General features: G+C 38.9%; 2 protein-coding genes across 5 annotated transcripts in view; one reads left to right on the top strand and one right to left on the bottom strand.

The window, feature by feature from the left end:
- The window catches only part of SELENOF (selenoprotein F), a 40,013-nt gene extending 19,737 nt beyond the window's left edge, over positions 1-20,276 (bottom strand). Inside the window, exons 1-2 of one of the 2 annotated variants that reach the window (XM_020877238.2) lie at positions 19,834-20,276; positions 12,301-12,468 (exon numbers count right to left, since the gene is read on the bottom strand). In XM_020877238.2, coding sequence (XP_020732897.1) covers positions 12,301-12,468; positions 19,834-19,908 — 243 coding nt within the window. In that variant the 5' untranslated portion in view covers positions 19,909-20,276. The remainder of the gene's footprint in view (positions 1-12,300; positions 12,469-19,833) is intronic. The other variant, XM_020877237.2, reaches the window with a different exon arrangement.
- A 195-nt stretch (positions 20,277-20,471) lies between these two features.
- Positions 20,472-21,497, top strand: part of HS2ST1 (heparan sulfate 2-O-sulfotransferase 1) — a 178,638-nt gene continuing 177,612 nt past the window's right edge. Inside the window, exon 1 of one of the 3 annotated variants that reach the window (XM_020877228.2) lies at positions 20,472-20,997. In XM_020877228.2, the coding sequence (XP_020732887.1) occupies positions 20,874-20,997 (124 nt within the window). In that variant the 5' untranslated portion in view covers positions 20,472-20,873. Of the gene's footprint in view, positions 20,998-21,104; positions 21,389-21,497 lie in introns of those variants that run through there. The other 2 variants (XM_020877229.2, XM_020877231.2) reach the window with 2 other exon arrangements.

Below are 21,497 nucleotides of genomic sequence, written 5' to 3'. Positions count from 1 at the left end.
TTTTTTTTAGGGGGGGAGGGGGGAGGGGGAGAGAGAGGGGGGAGGAGGGGGGGAGAGGGAGGGAGAGAGAGAGGGAGAGAGAGGGGCAGGGAGGAGAGGCGGGTAGAGAGAGGGGCAGGGGGGAGAGGGGGGGAGAGAGAGGGGCAGGGGGGAGGGCGGGGAGGGGGGCGGGGGAGAGTCACCGGAGAGAGAGCGCGTTTTTACTTTTTAAAGTAACATCATAAACATATAAAAACTGACCTTCAAACATTTGTGGAAAAATACCAGTTGAAGAAAAATCAAAGCAGCAAGTTATATAACGTCTACATAGCAAACTTTTGTTTGTTTCTATTACCAATACCAAGTTGGTAGGCCTTTCTTCTATATGCATTAGAGAGAAGCCTTATTTGCACTGATAATCTAACTCTGGCACTATTCCATTAGGATTATATTACACTGGCCCAAATAATTTAAATGGAAATATACAGACACCTTTAGAAAAATATGAAAATGATGCACAAAACTGCACTTCCCCTTTTGGCATCCATACCTATTTCCATATTACTTCTTATTGCTAGTTCTCCTAAATTTCTAATAGCATCCTCCAAATGGGAAGTGGAAATATCTAACTAATTCAGCTCTATAACTAATTTACCTTATTTGAAACAGGATTTTTGAATATTCCAATTTCCCTTTCATTTAAAAAATGATTTTTATTATTCTTAAAATAAATTTCAGCTTTGCAGTTAAGTAATTTTTTGCAATTTAAATATATTTTGAGCACTACCAAGACTATTATTTATAAGCTACCTCAATTTAAATTCTGTACATTTCATATATTTTCCTAACATTTTGAGACAATGTACTCCCCTCACTACTGAAAGACTTCCCTGGTAATTTATTTACTGTTGATATATAATGATTTCTTTCCTACCTGACCAACCTCTTGTTACAAAATTTTAGTTAGAGCCTATAATGAGGTTTCTCATACAAAAACAGCCAAAATCTTTACTCTGTGGTGATAACTTTGCCACAATTAAAGTTTTACTATGTTGCTATAAAATGGATCAGATTAATAGTAAGACAAAAAGATCATTCTATACTGTTTTCTACCAGACAGCTAGATTCCTAGGTAAGTTAAGGCAACATATGTGAGTTTTGTAAAATTTCTAAAGAATTTTTAAAAAGTACTGCATTTAACTTTTACTGACACCATCACATCACCACCATTACAACAAACCTATAAACCCTGTCCAAGTCAGAAATATTCTGCTACTTTTCAACACTAAATACTTAATACTTTTGTTGGTTATGGTATCAGTGGCTCTGAAGAAACATTACAGTGAAAAAATAAACTATTTAAACTAAGTCAAACTAACAAATTTTCATACAGTATGGTATTGTTACACAAAGAGGCTATCACACAGAGGCGGTTCTAGGGCATGAGTGACTTATGTAACCAAACCCTAAGCCTATAAATGCTTTAAAGTTAAGAAATAAAACCTAAAATTACCAGTCATCAACTAGGTTTTCCCAAATAAGGCAGCTTCTTAAGCTATAGCCAATCAAAAAATATCGTTGCTTTGCTTCCACATCTCTAAGTTCTATCCCTAATTCCTTGTTGGTGGGGCATTTCTAACTACTTCCAGCTGGGTGTTACCTAGTTTGAATTGATTTATGCTTAAACCATTAAAAATTTTAATAGGCCTCACTGTATCTTTTAAGTGTATAGTGAAAAGAGCTCAAGTTAAAAAATCAAATGTGTATGTGGGTCTAGTTCTATTTTTGCTAGTTACAGACAGCAAGTCATTCTCTCTGGGCTTCAGTTTACCATCTGAACAAGAAATATTCCCAGGGCTTCCCTGGTGGTCCAGTAATTAACAGTCTATCTTGCAATGCAAGGGACACAGGTTCAATCCCTGGTTCAGGAAGATCCCACATGCCATGGAGCAACTTAGGCCTATGTATCACAACTACTGGAGCCCCTGGGCCCTACAGCCTGTACTCTGCAATGAGAGAAGTCACTGCAATGAGAAGCTTGTGTACTACAATGAAGCCTCTGCTTGTAGCAAGGAAGGCCCCCAAAATAAAATAAACCTTTAAAAGAAAAAAAAAAAAAATTCCCTACCTTCCAGAGTTGCTAAAACAAAGTAAAAAAAAAAAAAAAAAAATCACAAAACACACAAAAAGCCTGGATTCTTTAGATGCTCAACAGGTAAGAATAGTGAATATTTTCTTTGACGCTATCGGTTATGGTTAAGGCGTGTATCCATTTTCTTAGAAGCCCTAATAGCCTGTTTAAGGATGTTATTCATTGTTCCCATTATTAGAATTTCTTCAAAATTTTCTCTCCACTTCAAAATTTCTCAAGTTTTCAAATTCAAATGACCTTAGAGTAGTGTTTTCAAGCCTTACTGTACAACTATACACTTAAATTATCTAAGATTTTGAAATTTACTGATCCCTGGAACTTATCCCAGTTCAAGTAAATCAGGACAGCTGGGTAGTGGTCTAGGCACCGGATTTTTAGTTAACATGTACTACTTTTAAAGTAATGTGCAGCTGGGGATGCCTTGGACTACCCTCAACTATTAACGAGGCAAAAATTACAAAACAATCAAACGGTAGTAGACTTTTGCTTAAGAGACTAGCTAAATTAATTCTAAAAGGTAAACCAAGTAAGCAATGACTGGACATGGAACAACAGACTGGTTCCAAATAGGAAATGTACGTCAAGGCTGTATATTATCACCCTGCTTATTTAACTTATATGCAGAGTACATCATGACCCCATGAATCACAGCACGCCAGGCCTCCCTGTCCATCACCAACTCCTGGAGTTTACTCAAACTCATGTTCATCGAGTCGGTGATGTCATCCAGCCATCTCATCCTCTGTTGTCCCCTTCTCCTCCTGCCTCCAATCCCTCCCAGCATCAGGGTCTTTTCCAATGAGTCAATTCTTTGCATGAGGTGGCCAAAGTATTGGAGTTTCAGCTTCAGCCCTTCCAATGAACACCCAGGACTGATCTCCTTTAGGATGGACTGGTTGGATCTCCTTGCAGTCCAAGGGACTCTCAAGAGTCTTCTCCAACACCACAATTCAAAAGCATCAATTTTTCAGCGCTCGTCTTCACTTTCTGCCGTAAGGGTGGGGTCATCTGCATATCTGAGGTTATTGATATTTCTCCCAGCAATCTTGATTCCAGCTTGTGCTTCCCTCCAGCCCAGCGTTTCTCATGATGTACTCTGCATGTAAGTTAAATAAGTAGGGTGACAATATACAGCCTTGATGTACTCCTTTTCCTATTTGGAACCAGTCTGTTGTTCCATGTCCAGTTCTTACTGTTGCTTCCTGACCTGCATATAGGTTTCTCAAGAGGCAGGTCAGGTGGTCTGGTATTCCCATCTCTTTCAGAACTTTCCAGTTTATTGTGATCCACATAGTCAAAGGCTTTGGCACAGTCAATAAAGCAGAAAGGCTTAACTGCTCTTAATTAAAATGTAGGAGTTTAAAAATAAGGAAGCATGGCTATAAAATGATGAAATCTAAGTATTATAATATTTAGAGATCTTAAATGAAAAAACTATTATGATAACATTTAAGTATATGCGATCCTCTTAAAACATTAATTACATCGCTAGTGGTAAAGAGCCTGCCTGCCAATGCAGGAGATCTAAGAGATATGAGTTCAATCCTTGGGTCGGGAAGATCTCCTCGAGAAGGGCACTGCAACCCACTCCAGTATTCTTGTCCAGAGAATCCCGTGGACAGAGGAGTCTGGTGGGCTACAGTCCATGGGGTCACACAAAGTCAGACATGACTGAGGCAACGTAGTACACACAAACGTTATTTCTTAAAGTCAACTGTACTCGTTTCACATACATCTGGAGAGGAAAAAAATATTAAGCAGAAGCTATTTCTTTTTTAGCAAAATTTAGTCAGTTAATTCTCAGAGAAAATGTTTACAACTAAAACTATGTCTAGGGATCTGCTGTTTTAAATTTTAATTCATTATTTATCAAAGTCATTCCTATATTTTCTAATATTTTTTAAAGTGCCTGTAGTGTTAGAAACAAAAAGCTACAACTACACATAAGCAAATCACTACAGTACTAAATATTTGTGATCTTATAGTAAGCTTTTGTCAAGATTCAGTTTAAATGTATAAGGCAAACAGTATATTTATTAACACTTTCATACACACTCTGACCGATGGCATTCTTGTATAGGAACAATGAACGAATACAAAGGATTAGGGAAATAAATTAGGTTTTACAATTTTAGCAAACCAACCTGGTAAATATAATGCTCTAAAATCATATGCCTGAGATCAAACTATTCATTTTTAGGTGCTTTCTACCAAACTCTGCCAAAGTATAAAACAATCACTGTGTCTAAGGAAGCTTCCTCTAAGTTAAAAACAAGCAAAGTAACATCTACCTTAAATTAGGCTCTGAAGAAAGTAAGAGTACGCTAAGGGAGTCTTTCCATAAAGATACAATCACTGTTCCACTAAAAAGCTCAAGGAAAATGTACAAAAAGAAAAAAAGATGTTTCTCTGACATGACCACAATCTAAATTAGACCATCCCAACTATGAAATCTGAGGAAAAGAACAAGGCTTCTTTCAATACTGTGATAAGAAACAGAATTTGCATGTACACCTAAAACAAACAGAATTTCATCATCAAGAGGTTAAGACTGTAATGATCAGATTTTCACCTGAAAGCAAATATATTCACAGATACAGAGCACACACATTCTCATACACACTTCAGCTATAAGTATGAATAATTCAGGGTATAGTCTGGGAACAATATATTCAATCCTACTAATACCTAAAGAATATCACACAATGTAAAGAATAATGACACAATGCCACTATATTTCCTGAGGTCAAAATATCCAGAGAATGGTAAAAAAATGACCCTAAGCTTGAATATCTTAAAGGTAAGTAGTTTTTTAAAAACAAAACCAACTAGCCCCTTGGCAATATGTATAAGTAAAGAAAATGGCAAACAATTTAGTGTAAGTCCTCAATAAAAAAAAATCAATATACATAAAAAATTTTAATAAAAAATTAATTTTTGCTCCAAAGTGTTTGAAAAGTGTAACCTATAGTTCGGTTAATTTGAAAATCTGAGATTGAGATCCTATTAAAAAACAGTTCAATATCCATTCAATAGTCTCAAAAAATGAACATGAAAGTGCCAAAATGACTCTGAGGTAGGTATGTCTAGGAAATGTGGCTGTAAGACAGCCTGGAGATAGATTATGAATTACTTTAAGGATTTACTTCCCTTTTAAATATGACAATCTGCAAATGTGATAGAATGTTTTAACATGCTTAGAAGCGGATCCTGATTTGTAAATATCTAAAAAATAATGGCTACATTTATTTTACATATTAAAGATAAAGCAGGAAAAGCTGCTTTTCAAAAGAGAATTCAATTCTTCGTGTGTTTCCATTACCATCCAACAGTGAACACCACTGTCATAAAAGAGGAGGCAATTACTATCATTTGCAAGAAAGATTACAATTATCTGAAGTAAAAAACAAGAGCTGGCTCAAATTAAATGATTTCATTCTATTAAAATTAATCACCTAAGGTATTTTCAATTTAAAAACAGATACCAAAAGAGCTGCAATAATTCAAAAGTTAAACAGGGTACAAAAATGAAGAACAACAATGTGAAATTAGAAAAAAAGAAACTAGGCCAGTCTACACATTTTTACTTTTTGCCTACTCTCTGAGGAGTATACTATCTATTTTAGAACTTATTATGGTACCCAGATAAATTCATGGCCTGCGACAGTAGAACTTAGCACTTCTATCTTCAAAAAGAAAACTGAAAAGGCAGTTTGGAACTAAGGGATTTATATTTTACTAAAAATTATCCTCTGTCGCTGTCTCTTTTCCCATCCACCATCATTGCCTTCAGGGGCTACCTTGTAGCTAGATGGAATTCTTTTGTAGCCTTGTGTTGAGGTTAGCAGTTTCTGAAATAAAAACACTGGAAAGTGTCTTCACTCTTCCCTTCCACATTTCAATCCAGTCAGTCAATAAATCCTGTTTCTTATTGCCTAAATCTATTTCAGATCTGTCCCTTCTCCATTTTTACTACAGTGTGTTAGCTTAAGCTCCTTCCTGCATCTTTCTTTTGGAAGCTGGCATCCTAAGTTCTTTTTCTGGCAATGGTACTCCTCTCTGCTCTGTCAACTATTATTCATAACACCAACAAAACTTATTAAAACACAAATCTGATGCCAATTTACTGTTTATAGTCCTTATCTGTCATCATCTGCGTATAGGGTAGAGTTCAAACTTCCTATCAAGGCACACAGGCCCTATTTACTTAGCTATTGTTCTCTCTCTTCATAATAATCTATCTGATTCATCTTAGATGGTCATCTCTCTCATGATGACTCTGTTCCTCTTCAAATACTTTTCTTCTGCCAGAGATGACCTTCTCCTAATCACTTTCCAACTTATCATAAGCATCAACTTCTACATAAGCAAGGGGTAACATTTACCTGACCTGTCAGATGGTTATATCCTTCCTTCTGTGGTGCTTTTATACCATTTATTTTGTTTACAGAACTTATCTCTGTAAATTCTTAAAAGAAATCAATGCATCTGGAAAAGTAACAAAAAAGAAATTGTACACAGGGGTGTAAAATAACAACTAAAAATCTTCCTTTGCCTCCTATCTCTCATTCGATAACTTTTAAGCTGTTTTTAGTTCTTCTGTTGGTCACTTCCATAGTGATTAACATGGTTGTATCTATAGTTCTTGATTATGTCAACTTTAAGAAATTTATTGATTCCCTCCTCCTTCTGATTTTTATTTAATTTCTAATTTTTTTTAAGCAGCTACATTAGTGGATATTATGTTTCATCCCAACAGAATATCCTGCCAAATGCATTCCAGTAGTCCAATTTCCATGTCTATTTCTTTGAGTACTCTAGGACAGTGACTATTGTCTTATTTTGGCATTTTCAGAGCCTACAGTATGAAGTAATATTTAGTATATAAACAAAGTTTATTTTGACTCTGAAGAAGGTATGTCTAAGAAATGCAGTTTTAAGGCAGCCTGGAAATTGATGATGATTACTTTAAGGTTTTACTTTCCTTATAAATATTATAATCTGTAAATGTGACAGAATGTTTTAACATGCTTAGACAGAAGCTGATTCTGATTTGTAAATACCTAAGAAAATTCAGCACATTTATTTTTCATATTAAAGGTAGATGAAATGCCAGATATAGAGAATATAAAAAATAAATTTAAACTATTTTCAGTTCAACTGAATAACTAACTGCACAAAAGAAACTTTTAAACTTTTCTTACACAAATATATGACATACATGTTTATTGTCACTTGTTAGCTGTATGACTTTAGGCAAGATCTCCTTGCCTCAGATCTAGCTATGAAATGGAGATGATAATGGCACTTAACTCATGGAGTTGTTGTGAGGATTATATAAGTTAATTCACATAAAGTCTTGGAAGAGCACCTTCATATAATAAGAACTTAATGAATGTTTGAAGCTATTATTAAGTAAATTTGTGTCTTTATTTAGTATTGTTACTCACAAGTCTTGAATTTGAACTGCTGCTAAACATTTAGTTTTTTTTTTATTTTTTAAAAACTTTCTGTATGGTGTTTTTATATAAGAATAACCTGTTGAATTAAATTTGTTTCCTTTGAAGAAATCAGTTCATAGTTTTGATGCTACACGCACTACAAAAGTGAATCTATTTTAAGCAACGGTGAAATCTCTTTAGGGACTACAATTTCACGCAGTTAGCCTAACCTCCATTTCATCCTTCTATGCTTTACACACAAGTAGCATTCTGCTTCTAATAGGCTAAAGCTTAAAATTTGCCACTGTTTTGAATAATGCTGTTTAAGCTGACTTCTAAATTATTCTAAAGTTGGCTACAGAATTTCATGTATTATTTCTTAGTAAAAAGAGCCTTATTCAAGGGCGAAAACTTATGAAATATTGTAAGCTAAGGGCTGGGGATTCAGAAACATTAAAAAAATAGTTCTGAGCTTCAAAAAGCATGGAACACTGGAAGAGAAAGAAAGCCAGACATCATATACAATATAATGGAGTTAACTGCAAATCACAGGCATGTTTAAGTGCTTTGGGAATGCAGTGGTGGTTGGTGGTTTAGTTGCTAAGTCATGTCCAACTCCTGTGACCCCGTGGACTGTAGCCTACCAGGCTCCTCTGTCCATGGGATTCTCCAGGCAAGAATACTGGAGTGGGTTGCCATTTCCTTCTCTAGGGGATCTTCCTGACCCAGGAATCAAACCTGGGTTTCCTGCATTGCAGGCAGATTCTTTACTGACAGAGCTATGAGGGAAGACCTAGGTGTAGCTGAATGTAACTTGGAAGTGGCAGTGGTGGTGGCTAAGGAGGAGAAATTGGGGAAGACTTCCCAGAAGAGGGGACACTTGAGCTAAATCTTTAAAACAGCTTAAGTAGAAGTGGTATACTCTAGTAACTGAGGGGAAAAACCAGTCTGTTCTTTACCTAAGAGCGCATCATCCACCTGCTCCCTGGTGTGACTTCTCACATGACTACTGTGGCAGCTTTTGTGGCAGTTCTTACATTATTCCACAGTCCTAGCTAATAACTGGTTAGTGACCCAACTTGAGCTAATAACAATCCTTGTCTAAAATACTTCAAAGACCTAACAGGAGAAGAATTAGTCCTTTTCTGGTGGGAAAAGCTGTAAGATACAACAAGCAAGAACTGGCAGTTACATGTTTTCCCACCACAAGCGGAATCAGTCAATAGTGAAGAGAATAGTTCCTTCCCTTCCATCATAAGATTCTATGTACAAAAAGCAGAAGTCACTTACACTACTTAGCAAATACTAATAGAGCCAATATTTAAACATTTTTCTTTCATTAATTTACTGTTTTTTTACTTTAAGTTACAAGTTAGTACACAGGCTTTCCTGGCGGCTCAGTGGTAAAGAATCCACCTGCCAATGCAGGAGACATGGGTTCGATCCCTGGAGAAGGAAAATGGCAACCCTCTTCAGTCTTCTTGCCTGGGAAATCTTGCGGACAGAGGAGCCTGACAGACTACAGTCCATGGGACTGTAAGTCCGCGAGAGTTGGATATGACTTAGTGACTAAAGAACAACAAATTAGTATGCTCTTAATAATTCAGTCAATATCCTTATGAATGTTTGTAAATTGTACCTAGGTACACAGTTATGAGCAAAACTGGTTAAAACAGTAGTAAATCAGCTAACCAAAAAATCTTGTTCTAGTTATATTTGTGATGTTTACTTAGGTCCTTTACGATCAAAGGTGGGGGAGAAACAAGACCAAATACAAACAATATAGGAATATCTACTTGCAGAATAAGGGACTTAGAAGATATTTTTTGCACTTGTTGGGAATAAATACATTTTTTAAAAGCAAATTTTATGTTTTGGCCTATCTAAGGCTAAATTTAGCCTACTGACTTGAGTTTATGCATTTGAAAAATGATTAGCTTCATCCCTGAACTTATAAAGACTTATAAAGCATGCAACTAAGAGAACCAAAATGAGTATTCAGGTAACATTTCTTTATTATAAATTGCCAAGACATTCTTGCAAATAAACTACAAATTTCCTCTTCTAAAAAAGTTATATTCCCAATGATTTACACACAGCCATGTTTAAGTATTCTTAATATATTTTTGACATAAGGCACTAGTCTATAACGCAGGTTCAATCCCCAAGTCTCGAATATCTCCTGGAAAAAGAAACAGCAAGCCACTTCAGTAACCTTGCCTGGGAAATTTCATGGACAGAGGAGCCTGGTGGGCTAGTCAGTGGGGTCTCAAGAGTCAGACATGACTTAATGACTAAATGACAACAAACTAGTCTATATATTGCTTATTTTTTACTTTCAAAGTAGAACTAAATTAAACTATAATTTCTAAATTAAGCCTTAAGCCAGAGTTGAATGAGACAGAAAAGCTACTGTGTATATTGTTACCTATGATTTAGCTCAGTTCAGTACAGTTACTCAGTCGTGTCCAACTCTTTGCGACCCCATGGACAGCAGCACGCCAGGCTTCCCTGTCCATCACCAACTCTCGAGTTTACTCAAACTCATGTCCTTTGAGTCGGTGATGCCATCTAACCATCTCATCCTCTGTCATCCCCTTCTCCCGCCTCCAATCTTTCCCAGCATCAGGGTCTTTTCAAATGGGTCAGTTCTTCGCATCAGGTGGTCAAAGTATTGGAGTTTCAGCTTCAGTATCAGCCCTTCCAGTGAATATTCAGGACTGATTTCCTTTAGGATGGACTGGTTGGATCTCCTTGCAGTCCAAGGGACTCTCAAGAGTCTTCTCCAACACCACAGTTCAAAAGCATCAATTCTCTAGCACTCAGCTTTTTTTATAGTCCAATTCTCACATCCATACATGACCACCTATGATTATGTACCAATAATCCAGAGAGCAGTACTGCACAGATTAAATTAAGTCTACCACTTTTATATAAGAATGTGGTCTATATCTACATGGAGGCTTGCCTGACCTGCCATACTTTTATATTTATACTACTATTTTAAGTATTTTGGTTCCACCAGGCCTCTTAAAGAAAATCATTCACTGATTTTGTGCAATACTGTCTGAGCAAATACTTAATGAGAAGTACATCTTACAGATTATGAGCAAGGAGTTGAGAAAAAACAAGTACAGTATAAAAGGTTCTACTAAAATTATATCATAGGGACTTCCCTGGCAGTTCAGTGATTAAGATTCTGCACTTCCCCTACAGGGGGCATGGGTTTGATTCTTGGCTGAGGAACTAAGATCCTGTATGTGGCACAGTGTGTCTTAAAAAAAACTCACAAAATTTGTATATTATAAAGAATTACTGAGAAAGGGCAATTAAGTAAAAACAGCTTTTATATGCACTTATAGTTTAGGCATATTTGATATTAGTCAAAGGCTAGACTTTCTCAGCTTACCCGTGATTACAAAGGGGGTGTGTGATAAAGATTATTTCTTTTAAAACACCCCTTGTTGTTCAATCCATCTCAGTTTGGTGTCTCAGGAAATAATTACTGTTGGCCGAGTGAGTATACAGACCATAGTAACAGCTTAAAGATGCGAGGATCAATCACATTGCAGCCACTTGTCTCATGTGAATGTATCATTGAAGAAACAAAACAGAAAACAAGAAGGAAGGAGTCTACTAATTAGGTCCTATGTCTTAAGTCTATTTAAAATCAAGTTTTAAAAATCTGTTTAGATTTTACTTACTTGCAATAAAGACTAACTTTTATATATGGGAATCTTCTAAACATTAAAATATATTATGGGTGTATGTGAACCAAGAAAATGAAAACCATGGTAGACTCGGAAGCCACATCTGGGACACAGGAATTTCAGGTTTTCAAGTGAGAAATCAAGAGTAACTTTCAGTTGAATACTGACATTAAAGCGTGTCTGCTTGTTTTTCTTACAAACCTATAAAACTGTACTCATTGTTAGAAATAAACCTTTACTACCTAATAATGAGAAGATACAATTACTGTTTGAAAGCTTTACAAACCATAATGCCTCAAACAGGACTCAATAAGTAAAACTGAAAGAATATTAAAAGGAAACAAAGCAGAGAGATGTTGACATTCTTTCTCAAACACAGGGATTTCATCAATTCAGCTTGATTTGGATGATACAAGGTACCTTTTCAGGATAATTTTTAAATTAATCTACAGGTCTAATGAAAAGATTTAAAAATTGAGCAAGTTTACTATTAATTTGAACAGTGGGTAAAACCATAGCAGATTTTACCAGATAGATAGAACTACCCAGTCCTGGTTGTCTTCAGGTGCTAAAGGTGAGAGCAGGTATCAGGAAATATTAGTCACAGGTGTGCAAATTAACAGACCATATTCTTTAGTTAACCAGATTAAAAGCTATAAGTTACTGTTGACAATTATGTAGGTGCTTTACTTTCATCTCAAATTTCATTGTAAGACTGGGTTCTTATTGTAACTGAATAAAACCACCTAGTTAATTATTCTCTGGTTTCAGGTGGCCAGAAGTAAGGAAGAGTGGACAGCACAGCCATGGTACGACGGTCTATTGGTCTATAACCATACTCTTCCCCCTCATTAGCTTTGACGGATCTAATGCCCCAGGCAAGAAATCAGTTGAGTTTCTAGAACTACAAAATGTAAAAGCTAATGACTTCTTTGCATTTAAGTTGATTAAGCAATTTAACATTTTACCTCATCTCAACTAAATCATCTGATGGAAAAGAGATACTAGAAAGCAGTACCTTTTTAGTTTCAAATTGTGCTTCCTCCTGACAGCACCCTCTACAGTCAGGGTCCAGCTGCAGAAGGCTGAACTGTCCAAGCAAGTCACAGGAGCTGCAGAGCAAGTTGCTGGAGAAACCCAACTCTCGGCAAGACTCTGAGGAAAACTCTGCTCCCAGCGCAGAGACCTGAAAACAAAAAATAAGGGGAAAGTCATCTTTACGTTACAAAGCTTCCAAAAAGAACAAGCTGGAGTTGTCAAAATCTAACACACATACTAGAGAGTCAGTGAAAGGCCTCATTTGGAGACAACTTTAAAATTATTTTTAAACTCTGTAACCTTACGAGTCTTTGGTTCTTCCCATCTCCTCCAATTTTTTTTTTTCTTAAAAACTTGCCACATTGCAGCTTGGCTAAGACATGGATTCACAAAAAAGATCATATATTATTTCTTTGTGATATACATACATATATATCTTGCAGAAAAATGAATTTTCATTTCAAGAACTTAGGATCTGCTTGCCCTCTCCTCCTTCTGCTGTGCATCTCCTAAATGTTCCCCATTTCTATTTTTAGTCCTCTCTTTGCATATTTTCCTTGGAGAACTATGTCTTTTCCATGGCTTCAATTATTCATTTATTAAAAACTCTCAAGTCTTTTTTCTTAAGCATCAAGCTTCCAACGTCTTCTCATTTAGATGTATAGGCACGGTAAATTCAAATTCTCCAACAGTGAAACATCTTTTAAAAATCTATTCCTTCCAATGTATTCATATTCAGAATATCTTAGCAAAATGGTACCATTTCCCCTGACTACCCAGTTGTCCAGGCCAGTCAGCCTAGACTCCACATTCTTCACCATTCTTAGAACCAAAAAAAGCAGAGACATTACTTTGCCAACAAAGGTCCATCTAGTCAAGGCTATGGTTTTTCCAATGGTCATGTATGCATGTGAGAGTTGGACTATAAAGAAAGCTGAGTGCCAAAGGATTAATGCTTTTGAATTGTGGTGTTGGAGAAGACTCTTGGGAGTCCCTTGGACTGCAAGGAGATCCAACCAACCAGTCCATCCTAAAGGAGATCAGTCCTAGGTGTTCATTGGAAGGACTACTGCTGAAGCTGAAACTCCAATACTTGGGCCACCTGATGTGAATAGTTGACTCATTGGAAAAGACCCTGATGCTGGGAAAGATTGAGGGCAGGAGGAGAAGGGGAAGACAGAGGATGAGATGGCTGCATGGCATCACCAACGTGATGGACATGGGTTTGGGTGGACTCTGAGAGCTGGTGATGGACAGGGAGGCCTGGCGTGCTGCGGTTCATGGGGTCGCAGAGTCGGACACAACTGAGCGGCTGAACTGAACTAAGAACCAATCAATTAAGTTTTGACAATTTGAAGAGCTCTCAAGCCTCAAAAGAGCTCTCAAATCTTTTCCTGCCTCAGTGGCTTAAATGGTCAGCTAGTCCTACTTCTCAAAACACCTCCAATCCCATTCTACTTTTCAGCTACAATGGATTCCTATAGTACCTGAAAATACAAAACCCTTACTCAAACATACATTTATTTGCTCATATTTTTTTACGCTAGGCTCTTTTATACCTTTCCACCTTGTCAAATTCTACTTATTTCCAAGAACTTGATCAGTATCAGTTTTCTTAGGAAGCCTTCTCTGAGAAAAAGCAGATTCCAATCTTTAGCCACTATCTTCTCTAAGAAACGTATGCATAGCTGTAAAACAGCACACTCATGACTTCTGCACTATGTAAATCTAAGATTGTTTGATTCCCCAATAATACTGTGAACTCTTTCAAGGACAAGCATTAAGTTATTTCTTTTTGTATTTCCAGCACTTGGCTTTCCAGGTGGCACTGGTGGTAAAGAATTTGCCTGCCAATGCAGGAGACTTAAGAGATAGGAGTTTGATCCCAGGGTTGGGAAGATCCCCTGGAGGAGGGCATGGCAACCCACCCCAGTATTCTTGCCTGGAGAATCCCATGGAGAGAGGAGCCTGCTAGGCTACGGTCCATAAGGTTGCAGAGAGTCAGACACAACTAAAGTGACTTTGCACGCAGGTACATGCTAGTTCTCAGGCGTGCTAAGCAGATGAATTGGTCAAAACCAGACTCAAGTAGGGGGAATTTCAGATTGACTGTAATGGGTTGATCTAGACCAAGAGTCTGCAAATTTTATGTGAAGAGTCGCATAGTAATTGTGTGAGGCTTGGGTGGCTATATAGTTTCCGTTGAACTACTCAACTCAGCTACTGCAGCACCGTCACAGACAGTAATAAATGAATGTGTGTCTGTGTTCCAATAAAACTTCACTTACAAAAACAAGGCTTGCTGGATTTGGCCCACCAGCTAATTAATCAAGTTGATAAAACCAAATGGCATATCTCGTTGTAAAAAAACTTTAAGTACTGCTGGCATACTCTTCCAAAATGCTAATCATCCCACTGGCCTTACATTAAGTCAACATCCTAATTTGATCCCTTATACAAACATCCTTTACCTTATCTAAGTAATAGTGGGCAGGATATATCATAATGTATCAAAATAGATCAAGTATACCAGTCTAGCCAGAGGGACCTAAGACCCTTGTTCCCATACTAATACTGTGAATACAGTTTATTTACTTGTAAAGTGATCTGCTTGATCTATTTCACAGGTTAATTTCTATTTCTCCAAAGATGGCCATACCAAAATATATATGTGATTGTGACTGGCAGGGGCTTGTGACTGTTCTTTCAAACAGAGTGTCAAGAAGTGATAATTATGTGATTTCTGAAGGTAGGCCATAAAAAGGAAGCCATCTCTGCTTGACTAGGGTTTGCAGGTGCCGTGTCTCTGTTTCTCTAAAATACTCAACTTTTAGCCACCATGCTGTAAGATAGCCTAAACTACAGAGAGAATGTGGAGAGGCCCATGCAGAGAACTGAGGCCTCCAGCTGACAAACAGCATCAACTACTAGATGTGTGAGTAAAAAGCCTTCACACTTTAGTCTTTAGTCTCAGGCTGAGGTCTGAGACACCGTGGAACACACAGCCACACTGTCGTGCCTGTCTGAATTGCTAACCCATAGAATCTGAAAGCAAAATAAACAATGGTTTTATACCACTAAATTTCAGGGTGATCTGTTTTGCAGCCATGGTAACTAAAATAGGCAATAAAAGTAAAATCACTTTGAAACAGTGAACTGCTAAACAAATGTAAGAAACTGTTACCAAAGCATGTTTTACAAAACAAGAATCTCAAATGAAAAATCATGGGCTCATAATACTTGGTTTTATTCTGGCATTTACTGAGCACCTACTGACAGGTAAAGTGAACATGCAAAATGTATTTGAGTCTGATGACACCGTGATTCAAATACCAACTCAGAGCAACCTTATTTCTGAATTTCTGAATAGGAATAATTACCACTTACTTCACAGAGTTTGGAGGATTAAAGGAGAAAAGGTACAGAAAGCATCTAGTATCCTGTCCAGTACACTGCCGCTAAGTCGCTTCAGTTGTGTCCGACTCTGTGTGACCCAATAGACGGCAGCCCACCAGGCTCCACCAGTGAGTACTTAATAAATGTTAGAATTATTCCTACCTTCCACTGTGAAAACAAAAACACTATTTATATTTAAATCATTATAATAGACACGGGTTAGAGGTAAGTGTAGGGGAGATAGAAGGTATCTTGAGTTTCATGAGGGAATCTTTTTTTCTACCATAATTCGTTTTTTTGCAGACTTAAGGCTTTGACTCAAATAAGAACATCAGAACATATATTAAAGCACTTTATAAGTACAAAATGCTAAATAATATTGGAGTTCAACTATAAATTACACCCACCCATCTTTTTATTATATAAAACTAACTGAATAGCATTTAAATGTGCACAGTAAGGTAAAATAATTACATTTTATTTTTTGTTTTACTGTTATTATTATTATTTTTGGCTCTGCCATAGAGATTATGGAATCTTAGTTCTCCAACCAAGGACTGAACCACACCCTTGGCAGTGAAAGCATGGAGGCCTGGATGACCAGGGAAATCCCCTAAATTTTATAATAATTAGCCAACCTTGTAAGAAAGACATGGATTTTAAGGACAGGGTGGGATAACCCTGACTGAGATAACTAACAGTTTACAACTTTCTCCAATTCTAAGTAGGATTCACAGGCTAAAAGACAATGCGTCATTCATTTATTTTTCTGGTATTATTGTGTTCTTTAAAAACATGAGGGTTGTTGGCAGAGAAACTGTAATAACTATAATGGAATATTACCCCTTTGGGCAAAAGTCTGGTATTGCTATTCATTTTACTACACTTATACATTTACATGATTGATTGTCTCTTTACTCAGAAAACTCACAGAGTTCTCACATAATAATTCTGAAAAGATTCAAATCTGAGATAAAAGCAAATACATGGGTTTACAGATTAGCACCAAGAAAATAAGTACCAGAAACATGACGAGTCATAATGACAAGCTCTTACAAGGCACCAGATACTTCGTAAAGTAAACACTTTACATCATCATTTCATTTAATCTTATCCTCCTATGAACCAGGTATTATCCTCACCTTATAAAGAAGGAAACAAAAGCTTTAATTCCAGCCTGCCCTCAAAACCCTTAACCACTGTTACTACCACCTTTCACAGAATCCATGATGTGCCATTATTGTATGTACTACTAAAAACAACAAACTCGCTGACAGTTATGCCACTGACTGAAGTTAAGAGCAATCCAGATGATAATCTGTGAAGAAAAGGGGATGGAGTGTGGTGTCTTAGAATCAGTGAAACAGAAACTCATTTTATACTCACTGCCTTCAGTACAGGATCTTTCTGAATAAAGTAATATTACGTACAAGCAGAATGAAAAAATGGATACCACTTAGTTCTTGGAGACTCTAGAAAACAGCTCCCTTAGGCTACGCTATTTTTTTTTTTAAGGCTTAAGCATACTCAGAATGTATTTTCAGATTAAATCATTTTATATCCTCCCAGTTGTCACCTCATTGGAATGCTGATAACCATGAGCTGCTATTAACTCTATTTTTTCCTTAAATTAATATATTTTATTGAAGTATAGTTGACTTACAGTGTTTCAGGTACACAGCAAGGTGATTCAGTTCTTTATATATATATAAATACACACACACATATATTATTTTTCAGGTTATTTTCCATTATAGACTATTACAAGATATTGACTATAGTTCCCTGTGCTATACAGTAAACCTTTGTTGCTTGTTGCATATCTATTTTTTTAAAATTAGAAACCTAGCATTCTATTCATACTAAGACAAACAAGTAGAGTCAAAATGTCATAAGCTTTTCAGTTAGGCCAAAGTTTATCAGTTTTCTAGGGACTTCCCTGATGGCCCAGAGGTTAAAGAATCTGCCCTGCAATGTGGGGCACTTGGGTTAGACCCCTAGTCAGGAGACTAAGATCCCACATCCCGAGGAGCAACTGAGCCCATTCAGGCGCCTCAACTACTGAGCCCTCATCCGGCAAGTAAGATCCGAGGCAGACAAATAGATAAGTATGTTTTTTTTTTTTTACAAAGTCTGTTAAGTTTTCTCTAAGGAGAGAGAGGTTGGTGGCCTTAATGAAGATGACACCCAAATTTCTTTGGCGTGAATTCTGTGGATGATCACTTTGAAAGATTGTTTAATAACCATAAATTCCTCCTACCTTGTATGTATGCTTCTTTGCAATGTGACTATGTCACTCTTCTCATGCAGAGACGGAATCTATTTTCCTACCCTTGAATCCAGATTGGTCTTGTGATTTGCTTTGGCAAATATTGGGATGTGGAAGTGATGTGATTTCTGAGGCTAGGCTTCATGAGGCAATGCCGCTTTTGCTCTGTGTCTGGCCTTACTGGAGAATGAGAGGTCACATGAGGGAGACCTAAGTCACTCTAGCTGACAGCACCACTAAGTATGAAGCCATCTAGAACCCTTCAGTTCAGCTGACCTACTGGCTCAGTAAAGCGGTATAAATGAAAGAAAGTGAAGTCACTCAGTCGTGTCTGACTCTTTGCGACCCCATGGACAGTACCCTGCACCAGGCTCCTCTGTCCATGGGATTTTCTAGGCAAGAGTACTGGATGGGCTGCCATTTCCTTCTCCAGGGAATCTTCCGGACCCAGGGATTGAACTCAGGTCTCCCGCATTGTAGACAGACACGTTACCGTCTGAGCCACCAGGGCACCAGGGAAGGTATAAATGAGGCCAAAGGAAATCAACAGGGAAACTGCTCAACAGACACACAGAATCATGAGAAATCATTATTTTAAGCCATTAAGTGTAGGGGGTGCTTACACAGCCACAGATAATCAAGCAGTTAAAGAGATAATGAGATCAGAAGAAGTCAACTTGAAATGTTACTCTTTATATTTTCATGGTGGTGAGTACAAATTATCTAAGACTGACAAAAAATTCTTGAGTACAAAGTTTAGAAAGGGGTCTTCCAGTAATTTCTAAGGCACCAAATGACTGAATAATGAAGTACTATAAAGTTAATAAGAGAAGTAAAGAATCCACCTTTTAGGTAAGGCTGTAAAAGTAAATAGGCCAGATCTTTAAACTCCTTAATGACAGAAAAGTCCAGGTGTTTGCGGAGGCCATCAGTATAGACATTCAATCCTCCAAACCTTGAATAAATTAATTAAACCAGATCTCTAGAATACTCAACAGACTCAATACAGAGAACACTTGAAAAATTAGGCTGATAAAAGACACTTGTGAAAACTCCAAGTGTGGTGCCTATTAAAAAGTTTTATTATTCACAGTTAAACGAACTAAAAACTTCTAATTAGTCGTTTGTGAGTGATCAGGAAAATAAGTCGAAACTAGCCTCTCCCCATTTAAATGAAAAGGTATCTCTTCTGTTAATGGATAAAAACGAAAAAAAAAAAATTGGTTAGACAACGATCGATTTTAAGCGAGATGAAAGCTATCATTTTAGAAAATCAATTTCAAGAATAAATAATGCGTTAGTATGGAGTAGTTCCTTTTATTGCAACAGTGTTGTTTAAAAACCACAAATGATACTGAGGTGTACCCAGCGGCCTGTGAGTGCCAGAGAACAGAGGTAAGAAAGTAAGAGTGACAGAGAGACCACAAACAAATGACAGAAAGAAGTAAAAAGGAAGTGTACCCTGGACCAAAGACTTGAGGGCTTTCCTCTAAGACTTGAAAGGAAGCTTTGTCATAAAGACAATTCCTTGTATTTCTGCCAATTTAAAAACAATCTTCATTCCTTTGCAAAACTTAGTGCCTTTCCCGCCCCCCCGCTTTTACGGCGTGTCTTACAGACTGTACTCAAGATAGACTCAGGTCAGGAGAAAGAATCGCTAGGAACCCAGGGCGGGGAAAGATAATCGTCAAACGCGGAATAAAGCCACGTCGCACGCCGGCCGCAGCAACCGCTGGGGGAGCCCACACTTTTCAGCTATGTCTCCCAAAAGGGACCGAATATTCCGTTCTCCTTAGCGCAATCCCTGTCGCTCGCCCTGGGGCTGCAGCAGAGCTGACCTCCACTCACCGTTTGAAGCACTGTCGCCAGCAGCAGTCGCAGCCCAAACGCCGCGCCAAGCCATCCATACGGCCGGGCCGCCATCACTGCCACCTTCCGTAGGTCTCCGGCTGCCCAGAAGACCCCTCTACTAGGGGCGTCTACTCCAGAGCCTGATCCAAAACAGGCTGCTAGAGGCTGCTGCCATCAAGTCTCTTATTCTGAGGAGACGGGCATTAACTACGGGCATATGTAAGCTTAAAGGTGATCAAAAACTTTACACTTGATGTAAATATGAAGTCACTGGGTCCTTTCGATAATTCACATCAGGCATCTCCCTAAACTCCTCAAATCTGTGCTTCCCGGGCTCCTTCCTTTCATTCACGACATTTCCTTAAGCAGTCAAGAAGCCCCGCCTTCGCCAGTTTCGGCCTGCCTCCTTCTCCAAGTTTACCCAATCGAATGCCGATTTGGTTGATACCTACGGCAAAGGAAACCAACCGTGACACGCACCAAGAGCGAAGCGCTGGAGTTCTTCGGTCCAATAAGCTCAAGCGAAAGGGAGTAGAGGGCGGAGCCTCTGGTTGTCGAGCAGCGTACGTGGAGGCGTGCGCGTGGAGGCGGAGAGGGATGGGTAGGGGGCGGGGCCGAGGGCGGCGCAGCCGCAGCCGCAGAGCTGGCGGAGAAGCGCGCGGCCGAGAGCAAAGGAGGGAGGGAAGGAAGGAAGAGAAGGAGGAGGATAGGCAGGCGGGCGCGGGGGTCGGGGACTGAGGCAGTAGAAGGAGGCGAGAGCCCGGCAGCTGCTTCGCGCTGTGTTTGCTGCACAGGCTTTTGGAGGGAGTCGGCCGTGGAGTCGGTCGAGGAGAAGCGGGCACCGGCGGCGTTGCTGCTGGCGCCTGGGGGCGGGGGACTGGGGAGGCGAGAAAGGGGGGTCGCTGCGGTGGTTCTCTCGCTGTCGCGCTCTTCTTGCCTTTCTCCCGGCTCCGTGGGCTCCTCCCGGCGTCTCCCTCGCCCCCGGGGCCCCGATCCCCGCCCCCCGCGGTATGTCTTGATCCCGAGCAGCGGGTTACATGGGGCTCCTCAGGATTATGATGCCGCCCAAGTTGCAGCTGCTGGCGGTGGTGGCCTTCGCGGTGGCGATGCTCTTCTTGGAGAACCAGATACAGAAACTGGAGGAGTCCCGGTCGAAGCTAGGTGAGGAGCCGGGTCACTCCGGGCTGAGTGGTGTGTGGAAGGGGCCAGGCTGGGGAGGCACTGCAAGCCGAGCAAGTGGGCGTTTATCTAACCTGATATCTGGCTTGGAGGCTGAAAGAGAACACAAACCCCTGGAATGGGGTGAATTAAGCTTGGGTGGTATGCTGGGTTCATAAGGTCAAGGGGCAGAGGTTGCAAGGTTGGACTTCCTTGAGCCAAAGGGTTACCCTGAAGTAGGCATTCCACGCGGCGAAAGCAAGAGAAGATCGAATTCGTTGGGGAGCCGGTACTGACTGTTGGAGGAGACCGAAACGGTCAGGCTTGCCTGTTCTCTTAGAAGTCATATTGAAAGCTCCAGCAGTGTCAGGCAAGGGGTATTGTAATTTGAGATGTGAGCACCTCGATACTGAATCTTTTGGGAATGGGGAGGTTCGCGAAGATGCGCTGATATGGAGGGGAGATACTGGAGTGATGGTGTGTAAAAGAATTACATTGTAGTG

Source organism: Odocoileus virginianus, chromosome 5, assembly GCF_023699985.2.
Source record: "Odocoileus virginianus isolate 20LAN1187 ecotype Illinois chromosome 5, Ovbor_1.2, whole genome shotgun sequence".
NCBI classification, from domain to species: Eukaryota; Metazoa; Chordata; class Mammalia; order Artiodactyla; family Cervidae; genus Odocoileus; species Odocoileus virginianus.
The sequence above is the reverse complement of the archived record's forward strand: the minus strand, read 5'-3'. Positions and strand labels throughout refer to the sequence as shown.